The sequence below is a fragment of the Euleptes europaea genome, chromosome 21 (genome assembly GCF_029931775.1).
Source record: "Euleptes europaea isolate rEulEur1 chromosome 21, rEulEur1.hap1, whole genome shotgun sequence".
NCBI classification, from domain to species: Eukaryota; Metazoa; Chordata; class Lepidosauria; order Squamata; family Sphaerodactylidae; genus Euleptes; species Euleptes europaea.
The window spans coordinates 1,175,741-1,195,717 of NC_079332.1; the positions used below are offsets into that span (position 1 = coordinate 1,175,741).

Here is a 19,977-nt window from a genome sequence, read left to right on the forward strand (position 1 = left end):
AAATATACAGACAATATGCAAATGCATCACAATGTATAGACAGAATTATAAATCTTCAGACAATATACAAACACATCACAATATATAGACAGAATTATAAATCTACAGACAATATACAAATGCATCACAATATATAGACAGAATTATAAATATACAAATGTATTACAATGTATAGACAGAATTATAAATATACAAACAATATTCAAATGTATCACAATGTATAGACAGAATTGTCAATCTACAAACAATATTCAAATGTGATTGTAAGCCTGTTTGAGTCTCCCTTAAGTGGTCGAGAAAGTCGGCATATAAAAAACTATTCTTCTTCAATTTGTTGTCATGTTCTCAAAATTACAATCGTTGGGAATTTGTTTATGGGATATGGGCTTGAAAAAACTCCCCCACCCCTTTCCAAATGTACCTTTCCAAATTCAGTCTTGCAGGTGGCTAAACTTTTCAGTTTCATGTCTGCTCTGCATGCACATATTGTGGTGCTCCTGTGTGTCGCTGTCCAATTTTTAAGCGCCCTGAACAGAACAAGAGCCTTTTGGCGGATCTGACAGGTGCTGATCGTCTCCTGCTTTTTTGCTTTCTCGGACTGCTTGGGATGACTTGAAAGGGCTGGATGGGAATCCAGCCGCCCCGGTCACTGCTGGAGCCATCTTTTCCTGAGTGCAGTGGACTCTGGCAGCAGATCAGCGTGAGCTGCTGACCGACGGCGCTTCTGCTCCAAGGGCTGTTGGGTTCCATTGCTTTGCTTGACTGTATTGTTGTGTTGAGGTTGGTTGTGTCGCCGTGTCAGAATGTGGCAATGTGTAGGTTTGAAGAAGCTTCTTTGCTGGTTGGAAGTTGACAGGTTGTGATGCTGAGTTTGAATAAGGGTGGGGGAGCAGGCCTTGGCTGGGTATCCCCCCGAAACCAAGCTCTTTGCTCCTGCCAGTGAAATATCTGCTGTATTTTCTGTCAGTGTGAGTGCTAGTCTTGCGGCAAAGGGGAGGCAGCAGGCTTGGTGCTTGATCCTGTTCAACCTGGCTGTGGAAAGGCACCAAAAATTGCTTTTATTGCTTTCCGTGGCGGGGTCTGGAAGATCAGTTGCCAAGTTTCTGGTGGATCATGAAGGCATAGTAGTCACGAATCCTGTGTGGGGAAGGGGTAGAGCATCTGCTTGGCATGCAGAAGGTCCCAGGTTCAATCTCTGGAGTCTCCAGTTAAAGGGACTAGGCGGGTAGGTGATGTGAAAGACCTCTGCCTGAGACCCTGGAGAGATGCTGCCGGTCTGAGTAGACAATGCTGACTTTGATGGACCAAGGGTCTGATTCAGTGTAAGGCAGCTTCATGTGTTCAAGTGCGGGGCCTAGGAACATCCAAAGGAACACTTAGGCCCCCTGAAAAACTGCTCCTAAACATCAGGTGCCCTCTGGCTCTTCAGTTCGTGCATGCTTCCCCTCCCCTGCCAAATTAGCAATTTCTTCAGTGCCCAAAAAGCACTTGGCGCATGCTTGTGAGATTGTCTTTATCCCAGCCATGTGTCTGTTCTGCTAGCGGTGAAGCTTTGGAGCTTCTCCCATCGACAGAAGGGAGGAAGGCGCCACGCTTAACGTAACGGACTGCAGGATCCAGCCTGAGATCGGCTTGAGCAGAACTGCCGTGGCAAGGTGACGGAGAACTTCTTTATCCATCACTATAAAGTCACGTATGACGGTCTTTCTTCTTTTGCCAGCAGCAGCTTTTACGAATGGCGAATGCGGGGCTAGATTATGAGCGCCAACAAGAACACCCGCTACAACCGTTTCCCCAGTGGCACAGCCAACGGCGCTTCTTCAGAAAGCGCTAACGGGGTAAGAAAGATGGTGGCAGTTTTGGGGAAACAGGCACTTGCTGGCCATCCCGGCGCAAAGAGGTTCTGGAAGTGCCGCTCGTGAAAAAAGCGGCTGCCTCCTTCCCCAGGGTAGCTCTGTTTGGAAACGGCAGCCTCTTCCTCAGTGCCCCAGGCGAGTGAGCGCTCTCCCACTCTGGGGAGGAGCGCTGAGAGGGTAATGGGGGTCTCTCTTTGTTTCAGACCAGGATGGAGACCACGTTTGGCCCTGCGTTCTCTGCAGTGACCACCATCACCAAAGGTAAACGCAGCGAGCTCCACGTCTTCCTCTCCTGCCCAGAGAGGCCGTAGCTCCCTGGCTTGTCTCACTTCCCTCCCTCTTGCCATGGAAACCAAAATGCCAGCTTTGCACCTTCGCCCTAGACCTCAGAATTGCCTTGCCGGGTTGCAGAGAAGGGCTCTTGAGGCCCCTGTTATTGTGGGCAGTGGTTAGCACTAGAGTCCATCTTTTGGCTGAGCTGTGGCTCAGCGGCAGAGCATCTGCTTTGTGTGCAGGAGGTCCCCGGTTCAATCCTCAGCATCTCCAGTTGAAAGAATCAGGTGGGAGGTGACGGGAGATCTCTGACGAGAGACTCCCTAAGAGGAGACCATGAGAGAGCAAGCAGGTGACCTGGCAGAAGGCAGTTTCCTGCATTTGCATGGGAGGGGCTGTGGCTCAGTGGTTGAGCATCTGCTTGGCATGCAGAAGGTCCCAGGTTCAATCCCCGGCATCTCCAGTTAAAGGGACCAGGCAAGTAGGTGATGTGAAAGACCCCTGCCTGAGACCCTGGAGAGCTGCTGCCAGTCAGAGTAGACAGTACTAACTTTGATGGACCCTCAAGGGTCTGATTCAGTATAAGGCAGCTTCATGTATGTGTCACATGAGCCCCTCTGCTTTGCCTTTGGAAGTCCACAAGGGAACGGCAGCCCTTCCGCATTGGGGGCCAAGGTGTTTCCCAGCCCCACTGATGAATTTTGGATCATGACATTAGCTTTCCAGGGGTCCCACATTTGTGCCCTGGTCAGCAATTGTTTTCTGATTTTGCCAAGTTAAAAAAGCTACGGATGTGAGCTGGGATGCTTTTGGTGTGTGTTTTGAGCCCCCTCTTCTAGCATTGCCCAATCTGTGGGTGGACATGAAGATTTTTTTTAAAAAATTGCCCCAGTTTCTGAATAGACGATGCGAACCTGTCAGGTTGCAGAACGCCTCAAGTGCCTGTCCTCACTCTCCTTCCAGCGGACGGGAGCAGCACATTCAAGCAGCACCGCCGGACGCCCTCCTCTTCCAGCACGCTTACCTACTCCCCTCGGGACGAGGACGATGGCATGGTGGGTGCCTCAATGTGGGGAGAAGGGCGGGAGGTTGCGGGTACAGGAGGGCCTGCATAGCTGGGAGAGGAGAGGAAGGAAAGGAAGGAGGGTGCTTCGGCTACAAGGTTGAAGAGCAGCCCTAAGTCTGCCCTCGGTTGATAGGTTGTGGAGAATAGTACTGGCCTTCCTCACAAGGTTGTAGTGCAGACTGTTGAAGAAATTTGAACATTTAAGATGCACTCTGCAAATGCTAAACCGTCACCATTGTCTTTGTTTGTGGGCCTCGGCTTCACCTTGGGTGCCTCTGCTGCCTTTTGCGTTAGAAATCTCTCAGGCCACTCTGGAAACCAGTCTGACCTATTGACGTTATCTGGGATTCGTCTTTGAGTGAGCCTGACCGCTGTTCTTCTCAACAGGCCCTCTGGTGCTGTGTGAAAGACACAGAGGAGGGTATAATTCCATTGGCAGCATCCCTTGCTGAGCCAATCCTGGAGGCCCGGAGGCCGAGCGGCCTCTGCAATTGGCAGGCAGAATGCCTGGCTGGCTCTCCCACCCCCAAACAGGAAGCCAGAAACCAGAACCCATAGCAAATTGAATTGGAGGAAGTCTCCAGCCATCGACGCAAAGCGATTTGGCAGGACTTGCCGAGAGCACTCTTAGAAACGGCAGAGCCCAGGAGCCTCTGCCCAGGAGCATGAGAAGCTTTCGGTAGGATCGGGGGCTGCTGCCGGGCAGAAGCCTGGCATTCATCCTGCCGGTTCCATTTATGGAAGGTGAGAGTGCAGGGCAAGGTCTTGGGCAGCGGGGCAAAAGTCTGCGGCTTCTGCTTCAGGAGGCATCTCATGGCTGCGTGGCACTCTTTCAAGGGGAGCCCAGCCCGGGTTTGTGGCTTTGGATGTTTGCCGGCCTGCGGGAACTGTGTGAGTGCCTAAAGAGGGGGGGCATTTTCCAGGGCATCGGCTGGCATTCCTCCAAGGCTTGTCCAGATGATGACTTTGCAGGCCAAACAGCGGATCTGCCGTTTTCCTTTTCCTTCCCTCTCATCTGCCACGGCCCCAATTTGCCTCTCCATTTCGGAGTAATTGAGGTGGCGGCAGTTTATGTTTGCCCCTCCCCCCAAATAAGTGGACTGATCAGTTCTGTGCTGGAGTCCCGCTGCCTTCCCTTGTTGCCGCATCAGCTGCAGAGGAAGGTCCGAAAAGTAACGGGCTGCATGCAGCACACTGCCTTTTGTGGAAGCACAGAGATGCGACAGGATGCAGTCCTGGCCACAAAATCTGGCTTTGAAAGAAGAAGCTCTGCAATTGGGGTTTCCTCCTTCTTAGCAACTTAGCGGCCGCTTGATAGCCCTGTGAGCTTTGCCAGAGCGGGTGTTGTGAAAGGTTTTCCTGGCAGCTTCCCCATCGGCGACGGAGCGGCAGCGCTGTAACTCTTGCAGGACTTTGGAGAGCTGGAGGGGGCATTCCAGCCGGGTGCTGCCCTGCAAACTTAAAGCGGTTGCAGGGTGTAGATTCTCCCCTCCTTCCCCTCGCCCTTGAATGGCTCATGTATAGCCCTGGTGGTGTGTTTTGCATTTTGTTAAGCGAAAGGGGGATTGGGATACTTCTGAGATCTGAATTTAAGGGGAGACGTCTGTGGGCAAGATTCGGCCCTCGGAGCCCTTTCTGAACAGCCCGGGTGAACAAGGTGCCACGCTTTATCCGCTTTCTCATGCCGTTTCTCTCTTCAGCCCCCTATCAGCACTCCTCGCCGGTCCGACTCGGCCATCTCCGTCCGCTCGCTGCACTCCGAATCCAACATGTCCCTGCGCTCGACTTTCTCTCTCCACGAGGAAGAGGAGGAGCCAGTAGGTATTTGGGGGCCAGGGGGAGTTGTGCGTAAAGTGAGGCCGACGCAGGGCTTGTGTGAGGCAGAGGTGGGGTCTCGAAGGAGAGGCCCTGCGGGAGAAGGTCATTGGTCACATGGGTTTGTGCCGGGCGCTGTCCCCACGGTTCTTCCATTGTCCCCCAAGTGGGACAGTCTCTTCCTGATTCCTGGTAACACCAGCATCCTCTTTGGCCCCAGATTCCTCTCCTTCCCCTTCCTTACTTTGATTGCCACTTGGGTGGCCGTGAATGTTGAATCCTGAGAGGCTAGGGGGCGGGGCCTCTGTCTGGTGCCAGGTGGGGGCCCCTCAATGGCAACATGTGGTCAAACCCAGCTCTGGGCACTGGAGCCAGCCGTGGCCAGCCTCTCTCATGCCCGGAAGCTCAAACAGAAGCATTTCTAGGGTGCCGCTCCCACGAACTCGAAATGTCATTCCTGCGTGCAGCCCAGAGCACAGCTCTGTGCGAGCATCCGTGGGCAGGAGCCATGAGTCGGCCAGAGATGCCCTCGGGCTAAACCTCTTTGGGTCGTTTTTTCCACAGAGGAAGGCAGGTGCTTCATGGTTGGGGGCTCAAGCTCTAGAAGGAGGGGTTGCTCTTTGCCAAGGAGGCATTCTGGCTTCGGTGGTCTCACCATTACTGCTAAAATCTCTTCCCCCCCCCCCAGTTGATAGTGCAGCTGAGTTGGAGTGGGAGGGGCAAAGCTTGCCATTTTACTAGAACACTCTCCTCCCCCCCTGCCCATTCAGGAGCCGCTGGTGTTTGCTGAGCAGCCCTCGGTGAAGCTTTGCTGTCAGCTGTGTTGCAGCGTCTTCAAGGATCCCGTGATCACCACCTGTGGGGTAAGGATCCCAGGCAGGCCGAGGGGCTTTGGCGGGAGCGAGGGAGGCAATTGGGGTGGTGGTGTGTGTCTTGCATCTGTATTCAGCTCCTGGATGGTTTTGGGCATGGTTCGTCTGTAACATCTGGGTTGGAAACACTCCAGTTGGAGACCCAAATCCGTTGTCCTGCGCACGCCCTCTGAGAAAACAGATGTCAGAGCGCAGCTGCCCAAGCAGGAGTGGTAGAGCATCTGCTTGGCATGCAGAAGGTCCCAGGTTTAATCCCGGCATCTCCAGTTAAAGGGACTAGACAAGTAGGTGATGGGAAAGACCTCTGCCTGGGACCCAGGAGAGCAGCTGCCCATCTGAGCAGACAATACTGACTTGGATTGATCAAGGGTCTGATTCTGTATAAGGCAGCTTCATGTGTTCACGTGTTCTTTGAGCTGGGTGGGGAAACTCTGGTGTTTGCAGAAAGTTCCGGGTTCAACCCCCATCAATGCCAGTGAAAATGGCTCTTGTGTAGCAGGTGTGGAAGAGTCCTGGGACTGAGACGTGGGCAACCTTCTGCCGCTGAAAATGGATGATATTTGGGGGGTGGCAAAGGGAGGCTGTGGTCTGCCTTGACTTGTCCAAGGGTCAGGGTGTACCCGGCAGGAGACCCATCAGCAGAAGGGAAGGGCCATGTCTCTCCTGAGCTCAACTGAAAGCATTTTTCGCTGCCCGCAGAACTTCCCTGGCTCTTTCAGCCGTTCCCCCTGCAGTGTTTTTGTTTTATTTTCCTGGGGAAAAAAGAGCAGTTGGAAGCTGGCTGGCTTGATTCGCAGGCCCCGCTCCGTCGCCGCTGGAGAGAGAGGGTGCTCTGCAGCTGTGCAGGCCAGGAAAGGGAAGTGAGCGCGAATAACCCCAGGCTGTAATCGCACTGCGCCAAGAGTGCTCGGGAGAAGGATGCCGGTGGCTGCAGCCCAGCTGAGCTCCACGGCCAGCCGTTTCCTCTCTCTCTCCTGGTGCTTCTCCGTAGTCCGAAAGGGTCCCTTTTCTGTTCTCCTTGGGTAGCGAGAACATGTTCTCAAAGCGTCGCAAGGAGTGAGTCCCATTTGTTCTTCATACTAGCCTTCTCCCACCTCCTCTGTGCTAAGATCAAGCAAACAAAATCAGGTGAGGAGCGAAAAGACATGCTGGCAGGTCAGTTTGCCAGGCAGCAAAGAGGAAAGAAGCCCAATTTGTGTGTTGTGGTGGGGGAGGTTGAAAAGGTCCCCTCTGGCATGTTTTCTTGCCAGTAAATGAATGCATCTTCTAAGTCTGCAGCATCTCTTTCGATTTCCTGTGGTCCGTGACACTTTTCTCCAACACAACATCTGACCTTTGTGTCTTACATATTTGGCTCTCTAATGCGCCCCTTTCCATTATGTCTTTAGATCTGCATCCTATCAAGGGGCAGGTGGCGATGGTCCAGTTCATCTGTGGGGTGGGGGTTGAGGCCTTCAGTGGAGTTGGGGGACAAGGTGTCTCATGAGGATGGGTGCATCGAGAACTATGATTCGAGATAGCTAAACAAAACCTTCATGTGTAGAAGCAGTCTACCTGTGAAGATCCAGGTGCAGAGGAGAACCAATAAGGGTAGTCCCCACCAATGAGCTCTTTGGAGGCCATGGCTGCGAAATCCTTGCTTACCATCTCTGCGTTCTCTCTTTACAGCACACGTTTTGCAGGAGATGTGCCTTAACCTCTGGTAGGTCCCTGAATGAAGCCGCTTCTCTTTCTCTTGGGTCCCCCTGCAAAATGCAGTCTGCCTTGCGAGGGGCGGGCACTGCCCCGTGTCCTTTAGGCATTCTTACCCACTCGTGTTGATGTCTCTTCTCAGAGAAGTGCCCGGTGGACAATGCCAAACTGACAGTGGTTGTCAACAACATTGCCGTGGCCGAACAGATCGGAGAGCTCTTCATCCACTGCAAATACGGCTGCCGGCCCGTGGCGAGCAGCAAGCCTTCTGCCTTCGAAGTGGACGCCCGCGGGTGCCCCTTCACTATCAAACTGAGTGCCAGGAAGTAAGTCGCCCACATGTCCCAGTAGCTGGCCGCTTCCCAGGCTCTCGGTGTGTTCCTTGGGCCTCGAAACCCCTTGGTGTAGTGGTTAAGAGTGGTGATTTGGAGCAGTGGACTGTGATCTGGAGAACTGGGTTCAATTCCCCACTCCTCCACATGAGCAGTGGAGGCTAATCGAGTGAGCTGGATTCGTTTCCCCGCTCCAACACATGAAGCCAGCTGGGTGACCTTGGGCGAGTCACAGCTCTCTTCGAGCTCTCAGCCCTGCCTACCTCACAGGGTGTCTGTTGTGGGGAGGGGAAGAGGAGGTGATTGTAAGCCGGTTTGAGTCTCCCTTAAGTGGTAGAGAAAGTCGGCATATAAAAAAACCACCTCTTCTTCTTCTCTCTCTCCCTCGCCCAGGGACCATGAAGGCAGCTGCGACTATCGGCCGGTGCGGTGTCCCAACAACCCGAGCTGCCCGCCCCTTCTCAAGATGAACTTGGAGGCGCACCTCAAGGAGTGTGAGCACATCAAGTGTCCCCACTCCAAATATGGGTAAGCTCTCCTCGGCTCAGCACGCATGGGGGGGGGGGGGGCGCGCCGATCGCGCTCTGCTCGGGTCGCCTGAAGCTTCTGCGCCAGACCTCAGCGGCGAGAACCTCTTACAGGTTGTGCAGTTCTTTCCAGAGAAGCTACACGCATTCTCTCGATACATTGCCAAAAAGAGATTGAAATCCTAGAGTTGGATCCAACAGCAGAAAATCTAGTGTGGATCCAACCCGCAGTCCTTAACCTGGGGACCAGAGAGAAGCCCTGACTTGTCGTTTGCTGCCTTTCTCTCTCTCTCTTAGCACAAGCAAAGCAGTGCAGCAAGGAGGGTGGCCCAGCCATGCAGCCTGCGCTGCGCTGCACTGTGCTGAAATCTCCGTCAGGAGCACAGAATGCCGTTGACAATATTCTCCTTTACGAAAATGATGAATTTAAACAAAAAGAACACTCCCCTGATCTTTTCAGTCAACATTTTAAAAGTAGCAGGGAGTGTTCAGAGTGGGGAACAACCAGTAGGACGAGGAACTGTGCAGGAAAGTGGTGTCGCTACTCAGGGATCTCCAGGCCCCTGTGTTCTAAGCCGCTGAGCATCATGGTTGATCTAGGCTTGGTTAGCGAAGGCGTCTTGCAGAAAGAGAGGGGGGCCGGAGGCTGGTCCGAGCCCAGGGGCCGGTCTCCTGGCCTCCTCCTCCACCTCTCTCCTGCCCTCCAGATGCCTGTTCATCGGGAACCAGGACACATACGAGACCCACCTGGAGATGTGCAAGTTCGAGGGCCTGAAGGAGTTCCTCCAGCAGACGGATGACCGCTTCCACGAGATGCAGGTGGCCATGGCCCAGAAGGACCAGGAGATCGCCTTCCTGCGCTCGATGCTGGGCAAGCTCTCCGAGAAAATAGACCAGCTGGAGAAGAACCTGGAGATGAAGTTCGGTGAGTCTCCCTGGGGGAAGAGGAATGTGGGGCGCCAAGACCCGGGGGGCAACCCTGCCCAGGGTGATCGGCCTGAGGACCGAGGGGTGGTTTTCAGACTGCACGCTGGCACTCTGTGTTGGTCGGCATTGCCCACGGGGCCGGCACTGCCCCTTGACCGACCCCCGGCACTGCCCCTTGACCCCCCTGCATCTCTCAGGCAGTTTGTGAACAGAGCCCCTGTGGAGTAGAGGCATAGATCAGAGGGACCCTTGCTGGGACCGACCCTGCAGCTGGCTAGGTGATGTCAAGCAAGCAGCCGAACCTCCCTCCCGAGGTGGTTATGAGGATAGAATGTGGTGGTGGTGGGGTGATGGGACACCCTGCCTCTGCCACCTTGAGGTTTTTGGAAGGATGGTAGTGTAGAAACGTGGCTGATGGATTCAACACCTAGGGCCGAGAGCGTGCCCTGGAGGTGTTCTCAGCAGTCTCTGCAGGGCTGGGTACAGCGGGCCCTCTTGGGAGGGAGTTGCTACAGGAGTGAGCCGGTGCAATCTTGGCTGACAGCTCACAAGACTCCCAGCTGCCTTCAGGGGTGCTGGAGAGCTGTGATATCCATAGGGCCGGGTGGTGTGTCTGTGCGGCCTGTACATACGGCGACAAATCCGCCCGCTGGAATTGGGATGTCAAAAATTTCCTGCTTGTTGCTGTGCAGACGTGCTGGACGAGAACCAGAGCAAGCTCAACGAGGACATGATGGAGTTCCGGCGGGACGCCTCCATGCTGAACGTGAGTGTCGTCACTTGCAAGAGCAGCCAGGCTGGCTCCTTCCTCCCCCTCTAATTGTTGCGGGGGATCCTCTCCCTTCCTCGAGCTCTCCGCCCTGGGGAAATGTCCTCTGTCTGAGTCTCCCTTCTGGGCTGTGTCGAAGGACGGGTGATTTTGCCCTGTGAGGGTTGGTGGCCTCCTCCTGTGCCCCGTGGCCCCTGTGTGAGCTGCCGCCTACCTCACCTGCTATGTGCTGTGTCTTTTCAGGATGAGTTGTCCCACATCAACGCCCGGCTAAATATGGGGATCTTGGGCTGTGAGTATCCTGTTGCGTCTCTCTCTTATGCGTAACCAGCTGGGTTATCAGGATTATGGTCGTCTAAAGTTGCCAGATTGTGGACATTCTTTAAAAAATTCACGGCATGTTTCTGGCATGGCATTTCAGTCTGTTGTGCTGAGAGGGGGTCACAATGAAAGGAGTCTTCCAGGTGTCTTGTCCAGTGTTGGGGGGCTCAGCTTGACTGCAGCTCTCCCACTGACGTGCCTTTTCTCCCTTCCTCTTCACAGCCTACGATCCCCAGCAGATCTTCAAGTGCAAAGGCACCTTTGTTGGGCACCAGGGCCCCGTCTGGTGCCTGTGCGTCTACTCTATCGGAGACTTGCTCTTCAGCGGCTCTTCTGACAAAACCATTAAGGTGAGCGAGCGCCAGGCCACTTCAAGCTAGTGGCCAGGCACAGGCGGAGGTGGGGGCAATTTATCCCCACCATGTCTGCAGGCCTCTTTCTCTTCATCTGGGCACTTGAGTCAACAGCAGAGCAAGAGCTGCCGGGCGAGGGGTGAGGGGCGCGTCGACCCGCTCACAGTCTTGGACCAACTGTATGCTGTGTTGTGCGTTTTTGTCCTTGAGGGCTTCCAAGTTTCCACTTCTGGGATCCTTCTGTCGGCTGAGTTCTCCTCAGTAGAGTGCCTGCTTTCCGTTGCTCACCATTCCGCCCCTTTCTCTTCGGCCCAGCTTTTTTCACCGACCCAACAATTGTCCTCCCTCCAAATAAGCAGTCCAAATGTCAGTGTGCCCCTGATGCCAGTTACTGTGATGACGCATCGGCTGGCGTAATCACCACTCCACATGCCCACAAACCCCGCTCACCAGGCCGGCCCTGCCCTTGTTCGGAGGCGGACTCTGTCGCCTCTGCCCAGAAACCATAGCGAGAATTGCTGGGGCTTGCAGTTCTTTGTTCTCGAACTCTTGAGGAAACCTGCCCGTTCCTTTCCTGTGCCTTTTGTGCCTGCCTGAAAGAGGGGAAAGCAGGTGCGCGACTGCTCTTCCCGTCTTTCAGGCTGAGAGAAAGCAGCCCGGCTGTTTCCTGCTTTGGCCGCCTGCTGGGCTTCTTGGCCCGGCTCCCCACCGCTCTGGAGTGCCGCCCCCCTGACCCTTCTCTTTCCTGTTAGGTGTGGGATACCTGCACCACATACAAGTGCCAAAAGACCTTGGAGGGCCACGACGGGATTGTCCTGGCGCTCTGCATCCAGGGGTGAGTCAGAAGCTGGGAGAGCCACGCTTTGCATGTTCGCCTGCTTAGATTGGCCAATCAAATAGGCAAAACGCAATCATGCTGTAAGGTATATGAATTGTCAAAAGGAAACAGCACTATAGCTTTATCCCAATTACTAAAGGTCCTGCTTAGTCTTAACACTTTACAAATAGGGCACAGTATATAGATCGATCTAAAATATATTTGAATGGTCGTCCTATAGACCACAAGTACATTTGAATGATCGTCCCAAAAGGTTTTTTGTATGTATTTTTTTATGTAATGTATTAACTTGTTTAATATTTGTTTGTGTCCTATAGTAAATTAAAATGAAGACTTCTATACTGTGCCCTATTTGTAAAGTAAGTTAAGAATGAGCAGGGCCTTTAGTAATTGGGTTAAGGCCATAGCGCTGTTTACTTTTGACAATGCTTAGATTGGCCAGCAGCACCCTGGGGCGTGCGGAGCACTACCAGCCTGACCTGGGTTGCTGCTGCTACCATTGCAAGGGGGGCGGGGAATTGAGCTGCCCTGTAGCTGAACCGACAATCCTCCCGGTGGGCAAGGTGAGGTCTGTGCGAAGGGAGGGACTGTGTGGGGTGCCCCAGTCACTGAGCATCTCTCCCTGAGTTCTCATTGTGCCTAACTCTGCCTTGATCCTGGAGAGGCCAGGAGCCCCGCTGGCCTCACCGGTGGTCTTATCCTGCAACCCGTCTGGCCAGCGAGGCTTGAGCAGGCAGCTCACCCGCTTGCAGCCACGAGGTCTAGAAACTTCTTTTTCTAAAGTCCAGATTGTCAAGAATGGTCCTCGCTCTGTGTTTTCCTGCACTACCGCAGAGTGGGGCCAGTAGCCGTTGTGTTAACAATCCACAAAGTCCACCCGGCTGTGCCATCTCAGCTAGGCCCATCGTGGCTGCTGACTGCCTTGGCGGCCCTTCTTCCTGGGGGCTGCAGGCTCAGGGGTTCCAAGCTGCCGTCCTGAAGCCCTTTCCTTGCCCTTTCCCCAGGAACAAGCTTTACAGTGGCTCTGCGGACTGCACCATCATTGTAAGTTTCCTGGCCTGGGAGAGGGGAGCCGACCATGGCTGGTGCTGGTTTAGCTGCGGGCTGCAGCCTGCGAGGAGCCGTCTTCCCTCCGTGCTGTGAAGAGGCTGCTCAGCAGGTTGTTTCCTGGTGTTCTCCCTCCCTCCCACCCCCAAATTGCAGGTCTGGGATATTCAAACCTTGCAGAAGGTCAACACCATACGTGCCCATGACAACCCGGTATGTACTCTGGTCTCCTCGCACAACATGCTGTTCAGCGGCTCCCTAAAAGCTATCAAGGTGAGTGCGGGGTGGAGCCCGCTGGGGCCTTGGCCTTCCCAGGCAGTCCCCCCAGGACGGCTGCCTGCCTGCCGAGCTTCCTGCCCTCAGCCTTTGCTTGCCAATGGCCATTGTTGCCTTGGGCAACTCCTACCGCTGTTTTCCCCAACCCTGGCCTCTCTTCTCCCTCCCGTTCTGCTCCCTCTGTCTGTTTGGCCGGCAGATCGGCCAAGGAAATCCCCCCAGCTTGTTTGAGGTGCCTTCTCATTTCCCCAAGTCAAAGCGACGAGGCTGAGCACCTCAGAAGAGCCCTGCTGGATCAGTCCAGTGAGGGTCCTTCTGGTCTAGCCTCCTGTCTCACACAGGGTCCAACCAATTCCTCTGCAGGGCCAGCAACAGGGCATAGAGGCTGACGCTTTCCCCTATGCTGGCTCCCGGCACTGGGATTCAGAGGTTGACTGCTTCTGAATATGGAGGTTCCCTGTAGTCAACTGTAGCTACTGCATAGTAGCAGTGGCTAGTAGCAACTGATAGACCATGAATCTGTTTAATCCCCCTTTAACACCACATCTGCTGGCAGTGAATTCCTCATCCGTTGAATACAGAAGTATTTTGTTTTTGTCCATCCTGAATCTATTGCCCGTCAACTTCATTGGGCACCCCCCAAGTTCTGGTATTTTGAGAGGAGGAAAAGGTCACTTTGTTTACTCTCTCTCCCCTGTGTGTATGCGTGTGTGCGGAGACAACTTGAGACGGAGCAGCGGTTTCTCCGCAGTGTCCTGGAGGGAGACTGTGCTGTCTCCCGGCCTTGGGTTCATGCGCACACTGCCCCCTCCCACCTTTGCAATGAGGGTTTTAACCGAGGGCTTTGTGCCCATGTTGAAGGCACGGTGGGGGTCTTCCTTCCTTTGTCTAGGTCTGGGACATCGTGGGCACGGAGCTGAAGCTGAAGAAGGAGCTGACGGGGCTGAACCACTGGGTCCGGGCACTGGTGGCCTCCCAGAACCATCTCTACAGCGGGTCCTATCAAACGATCAAGGTTGGTATGTCCCCAGTTGCCCCCGCGGTCTTGTGACTGCCCCAACAGCTGAACGGAAGGAGGGCAGCCGCCCCGCTCTCTGTGGGAATCGCCCCCCCCACCAGCCCTTTTGTTCCTTTGCCCCCCAGATCTGGGACATCCGCAATCTGGAGTGCGTGCACGTCCTGCAGACGTCAGGTGGGAGCGTCTACTCCATCGCTGTCACCAACCACCACATCGTCTGCGGCACCTATGAGAATCTCATCCATGTAAGGGCGGGTGAGGCGCATGGGTGCCCCCCTTGGCGGTTTATAGACTGTCTCGCAGACCACCAGGTGGCCGTGGGAAGGGTTTCCCAGCAGCGGTCGGGAATCTCTTGCTATGCTCATTTGCAAGCAGCCCCCGGGAGGAGCGGCTGGGGCAGCTGGAGTGTTTGGAAGGCGATGCTTGATCGGAGCTTGATCGGTCCTTTTGCTTGCAGGTGTGGGACATTGAATCCAAGGAGCAAGTGCGCACGCTGACGGGACACGTGGGCACCGTGTACGCCCTGGCGGTCATCTCCACGCCTGACCAAACCAAAGTGTTTAGCGCGTCGTACGACAGGTCCCTGCGGGTACGGTCCCTGAACTGCTGTGGCGGGGGCTGCGTGTTCCGAGGGTGGCATGCTGGGGAGGAAGAAGTGGAGGAGTGGGCCCACTCTGAGGCTGGGCCCACTCTGGAGGAGCAGGGAAGGGTTAGCGGCGTAGCCATCTGGGTTGCATGGTGGCAGTTTTCCTGTTCACGTAGCAAGATGCCCAGCCTGTCGCATGCTTTTGTGTGCTGCTGATTCCACAATCCAGTGCTGAAGGGTAGCCTGAGAGAAGCAAGCCCAGAGCCATTGACTCAGCCCCTCTGAGAGCGCTGGCTCAGCCCTTCAAATACTTAGAACAATCCTGTCCCCCCTCAACCCTTTCTCCAGACTGATCATGCCCAAGTCCCTCAGCCCTTCTTCATAGGGCTTGGTCTCCAGGCCCTTAATCATCCTCGTCACTCTCCTCTGCACCTGCTCCAATTGTGTCCATATCTTTTTTGAAGTGATGGCTCCAGAACTGCACACAATACTCCAGGTGCAGCCTTACCAATGCAGTGTACAGAACTACACTGTGAGTTGGATGTTATGCCTCTGTTGATGCACTCCAAGATTGCATTAGCCATTTTTGTCGCTGAATCACACTGGCTGCTCATATTCAGCTTACGGTCCACCCGTACCCCAAGATCTCGTTCACACCCACTGCTACTCAGAAGTGTATCCCCCAATCCAGTATGCATGTCCCTCATTTTTGTGACACAGATGTAGAACTCAACACTTATCCTTGTGGAATTGCATCTTGATCACATCCAGCCACTTTTCCAGTGTGTTCAGATCTTGTTGAATTCTGTCTCTTCTGGTGTGTTCGCTACTCCTCCCAATTTGGTGTAATCTGCAAATTTAATGAGTAGGCCAGAGAGAGTCTTGGTAGGCCTGAGAGTATTTCTTGGGTCTCTCACTCTCCTCCATGGGTTGTCTCTCGGCGTGCAGGTGTGGAGCATGGACAACATGATTTGTACGCAAACACTCCTGCGCCACCAGGGCAGCGTCACAGCACTGGCCGTCTCCAGGGGACGCTTGTTCTCGGGTGCCGTGGACAGCACAGTCAAGGTAAGCCCCCCTCCGTGTGTGTGTGAATGTGAGGGGCAGCAGGTGGGTGACCGCCTGGCATCCCCAAAGTCTGTGTGTGTGGAAAGGGACTCTGGTATCCCTGGTTTCCCCGCCAAAAATTCGAATGCACCTCCAGTCACAATAGATGGTCTTTATTGGAACATTTTCATCATGCTGTCATCTGCTAGGTGCATCGGAGGGGCCGGGGCGATGCACTGGGGTGGTTTCTGGCCCGCCGAGATACCACCTTTGTGCCTTCCCCCTTGCAACTTGTAGGGAGAGCTGGCTGGGGCTGTCTTTTCATTTAAAAGCTGACATTTTGCAGTCATAAGACCATAAGAAAAGCCCTGCTGGATCAGACCAAGGTCCATCAAGTCCTGCAGTCTGTTCACACAGTGGCCAACCAGGTGCCTCTAGGAAGCCCACAAATAAGGCAACTGCAGCAGCAGCATCCTGCCTGTGTTCCACACTACCCAATATATTTGGCATGTTCCTCTGAGCCTAGAGAGAATAGGTGTATGCATCATGACAAGTATCTATTTTGACTAGTAGCCATGGATAGCCCTCTCCCCCATGAACATGTGCACTCCCCTCTTCAAGCCTTCCAAGTTGGCAGCCATCACCACATCCTAGGGCAGGGAGTTCCAAGTCTCGTGGAGCGAAACTTGGGCTTGTGTCCCACAAATTGTTTTTGTAGCTGGGGCTGCTGACTGTGACACAAAGCATCTTCCTGCTGGTAAGATCGACGTGCGGATGCATTGCTTTCTGAATTTGGCACTAGATTTCTTCTTGCCAACGGAACAGCGTAGGGCCAGGCCAGACACTGGGTGCCATGTACAGCGGCACTCAGCCTTTCCCTCAGAGACCGCACACAAGGCTAAGGTGCTGTTGAGCCTGCAGGGGGTGGGGGGAACGCACTGAGCACGACATGTCGACCAGCTGTGCAGGCCTGGTTCCTTTCGGATCCTGTGAGAAGTCCTAGAATCATAGAGTTGGAAGGGACCACCAGGCTCATCTAGTCCAACCCCCTGCACAATGCAGGAAATTCACAACTGCCTCCCCCCCCCCAGTGATCCCCTACTCCATGCCCAGAAGATGGCCAAGAAGACGCTCTCTCTCGTGATCTGCCTAAGGTCATAGAATCGGCATGGCTGACAGGTGGCCATCCAGCCTCTGCTTCAAAACCTGCAGGGAAGGAGCACTTACCACCTCCCGAGGAAGCCTGTTCCACTGAGCAACCGCTCTAACAGAGGAAAATCTTCCTAATGCCTAGATGGAAACTTTTGATTTAATTTCAACCTGTTGGTTCTGGTCTGACCTTCTGGGGCAACAGAAAACAACTCCTTCTTGATTAGAATTTCCTAGGTGCTGTTCTGGGACCCTTCTGTGGTCGGGCGGAGTGTAGCTGAGGAAGGCTTGATAGCAAGCCGTGGTGGGCAGGCCTCTTCCTCTTGGTTCTGACGACCTTCCTCCCCCTGCAGGTCTGGACTTGCTAGCAGATGCCGCTGCCCATGCTGAGATGCTGGACTACCAAATACCCCCCTTGGCTCTCACTTGACACACTACTTTGCTTATCTCTGAAGCCACCCGCGAGACAGTGCCACAGCACCCACATACCTCAGCAGGCTGCCCCTGTGCCACATGCTCGGCCCCTGGTGGTGTGGCAGGACGGTTGGTGCCCTAGTCTGCCAGTGTCTCAGCGATTGTGGACTCCCAGGTCTCCTGGGTTTGCCGGAGGGAACCGACGGGCTGAATGGGGGTTGGACCGGGCAGCTCACGTGCTGCCAAAGCACCCTGCACACTCCAGTGCCGGAGGCAGACTCGGTCTCTGGGCTCCTCTCTGTATTTATCTGCTAGCTCCTTCAATTGTGCCCACTGCTGAAATGGGAGACCCGTCTCCTCACCCCCCACCTCCCCTCATGTTAACCAGGTACGACTCCTCTGCCACATCAGGTACCGCGAGCCTGTCTGCACACAGAACATGTCACAGTGGCCTCCTCGGTGCAGAGATGGGGAGGAAAGGCCACCGTTTGTGTTTGTAACGACATTTTCTACTGTTTTTAAAATTGTGATATAGATTTGGACTTTTTTTCTTCCTTGACAATAAAAAACCGGACCACTCTTTTAGGTGTGCACGCGTTCTTGTCAAGCGTCTGTGGGGGTTGAGGTGCCTTGTGAGGATCAGTGAGGGGCTTTCATGTGTATTCAAGGGGGCAGCGGAGAGCCATTTGCACCATCGGTGGTCCCCTGTTCTCACTGTCCCCTTGGCAGGCCTGGAGGCGACAGTGCCTTCCTTTCACAGACTCTCAAAGCCTCCAGGGCATGTGAGGGACTGGAGCAAAGGGCCAAGATGGTGGTGGTGCTGGACTCCCCACGCTGTGCTCTTGCCAAAAGGGGTTCCCCAGCTGCTCCTTTCCCCGGACCACAGCATCGCCCAGGGTGGCCCGATGAACTTTTGAGTGGCGAATAGACCAGCCGGCTCTGGCTTCTCGGAGTAAGCGACAAACTTCCTTCCCAGCTGGGGAGTGGTGGTGGGGGGGTTGTTTCACTGCCCAGCTGTCCCCCCTCCTCCAGGTGTGATTCTTCCCTGCCATGCAGGAGTTCACGGGACACCCACCGAGTAGCCATTACCAAACTCTCCAGATTGAAAGGGATACAAGAGAGGTGTGCAAGCACAGCAAGTGCATTTACATAACCTGTCACGCTGCCGTGTTATCCTAACGCAAAGGGCCCATCACGAGGGCTGACACAAAAGCATAGAACCATCCACGGCAACGGGGTGTGCGCTCTTTTCCCCACCACCACTCTGTGGCGGAGACCTGAAGTCGAGGTTGCGGCCGCTCATCCGGGCCTCTTCGGCCTAGCGTCTCCCCCCCCCCCCCCAGGGCGCCTTCTGGGGCGGCTCAGCCTCCGAGGCGGGGCGAGGTCGGGCCAAGCCTGGCCTATGGGGGTCACGTGGCCTCCAGGTTGCAATTCATTAATTCGGCCACGGGATGGCAGCACCCCCTCTCCACGGCTCGGCCGCTTGGGCAGCGGGTTCATGGGAGCCCCGGACGGCCGCGCAGTTCCCGGGTTGGGCCACAAGGCGGCAGCATCTCCTGCCCGGGTTTCTGAGCAGGTGGAGGGTCAAAAGGGTATTTTTGCTTTGTTGAATTTTATAATCTTGTATAATTATAATTGATACTTTTATAATTGATACTCTTTTGTATTTCCTTTTTATCTTGTTTTGTTATTATTGTTTGTTTATTTTGTTTTATATTATAAAAATAAAATTATAAAAAAAAGAAAAGAAAATGCAACAGCGGCTTTGCAATGAAGGTCTCCGTGGACACGACTCTGGGGCTGGGGTGGCGGGTCTCACAATGCACCGACAGCCCCTGGGAGGAGCAGAAGGGCCCAGGCCGCTCAGACCGCCGCCTTCAGATGAGACCGGGCGTCGAGGCTGCAACCACTTCCCTTGCCTCTTGGGCCGAGGATTTCCCCAGGGCGCCTTCTGGGGCGGCTCAGCCTCCGAGGCGGGGCGAGGTCGGGCCAAGCCTGGCCTATGGGGGTCACGTGGCCTCCGGGTTGCAATTCATTAATTCGGCCGCGGGATGGCAGCACCCCCTCTCCACGGCTCGGCCGCTTGGGCAGCGGGTTCATGGGAGCCCCGGACGGCCGCGCAGTTCCGAGCTGGGCCACAAGGCGGCAGCATCTCCTGCCCGGGTTTCTGAGCCGCAGCAGCCCAGGGCTGTTCCTCTGCGCATGTGCGTTCTTCCCCCCACCACCACTCTGTGGATGAGGCCTGAAGACGAGGTTGCGGCCAGTCATCCGGGCCTCTTTGGCCAGGCGTCTCCCCCCCCCCCTAGGGCGCCTTCTGGGGCGGCTCAGCCTCCGAGGCGGGAAGAGGTCGGGCAAATCTGGCCTATGGGGGTCACGTGGCCTCCCGGTTGCAATTCATTAATTCGGCCACGGGATGGCAGCACCCCCTCTCCAGGGCTCGGCCGCTTGGGCAGCGGGATCATGGGAGCCCCGGACGGCCGCGCCTCCTGTTTCCATGGCAACGGTGCCCAAAAGTGTCACAGCCAAATCAGTCCCCATTGTCCCGTGGACCGGAAGCGTAACATTGAATCCTTGCCCCCCGTTCTGTAGTCCGGTGCACGAAAGCGTAACAGTCAGCCAAGTCCCTTCGGTAACATTGGCCGGAAGTGTTACTAGACTTAATGCTCCCGTTCTGTAGTCCGCAACCGCTTCCGTTGCCCGGAAGCGTTACATCTAGCTAGGGTCCGCCGGCAACAGTGACCGGAAGTGTTACTAGACTAACTGCCCCCGTTCTGTAGTCCGCAACAGCTTCCGTTGCCC

The 19,977-nt window shown here is 54.9% G+C and overlaps 1 protein-coding gene across 1 annotated transcript; it reads left to right on the top strand.

Annotated features, from left to right (window-relative positions):
• Window positions 1-1,717: 1,717 nt before the first annotated feature.
• On the top strand, window positions 1,718-18,750 carry TRAF7 (TNF receptor associated factor 7). The gene is made up of 22 exons (XM_056866537.1): window positions 1,718-1,838; window positions 2,060-2,117; window positions 3,093-3,184; window positions 4,896-5,012; window positions 5,781-5,873; window positions 7,551-7,584; window positions 7,717-7,900; window positions 8,300-8,434; window positions 9,141-9,358; window positions 10,053-10,126; window positions 10,373-10,421; window positions 10,673-10,800; window positions 11,556-11,638; window positions 12,646-12,685; window positions 12,845-12,961; window positions 13,857-13,979; window positions 14,108-14,227; window positions 14,440-14,571; window positions 15,517-15,636; window positions 16,334-16,372; window positions 17,567-17,589; window positions 18,522-18,750. Exons 1-22 carry the CDS (start codon window positions 1,758-1,760, stop codon window positions 18,748-18,750), a joined length of 2,289 nt encoding a protein of 762 aa, XP_056722515.1. The 5' UTR covers window positions 1,718-1,757.
• The last annotated feature ends 1,227 nt before the right edge of the window (window positions 18,751-19,977 follow it).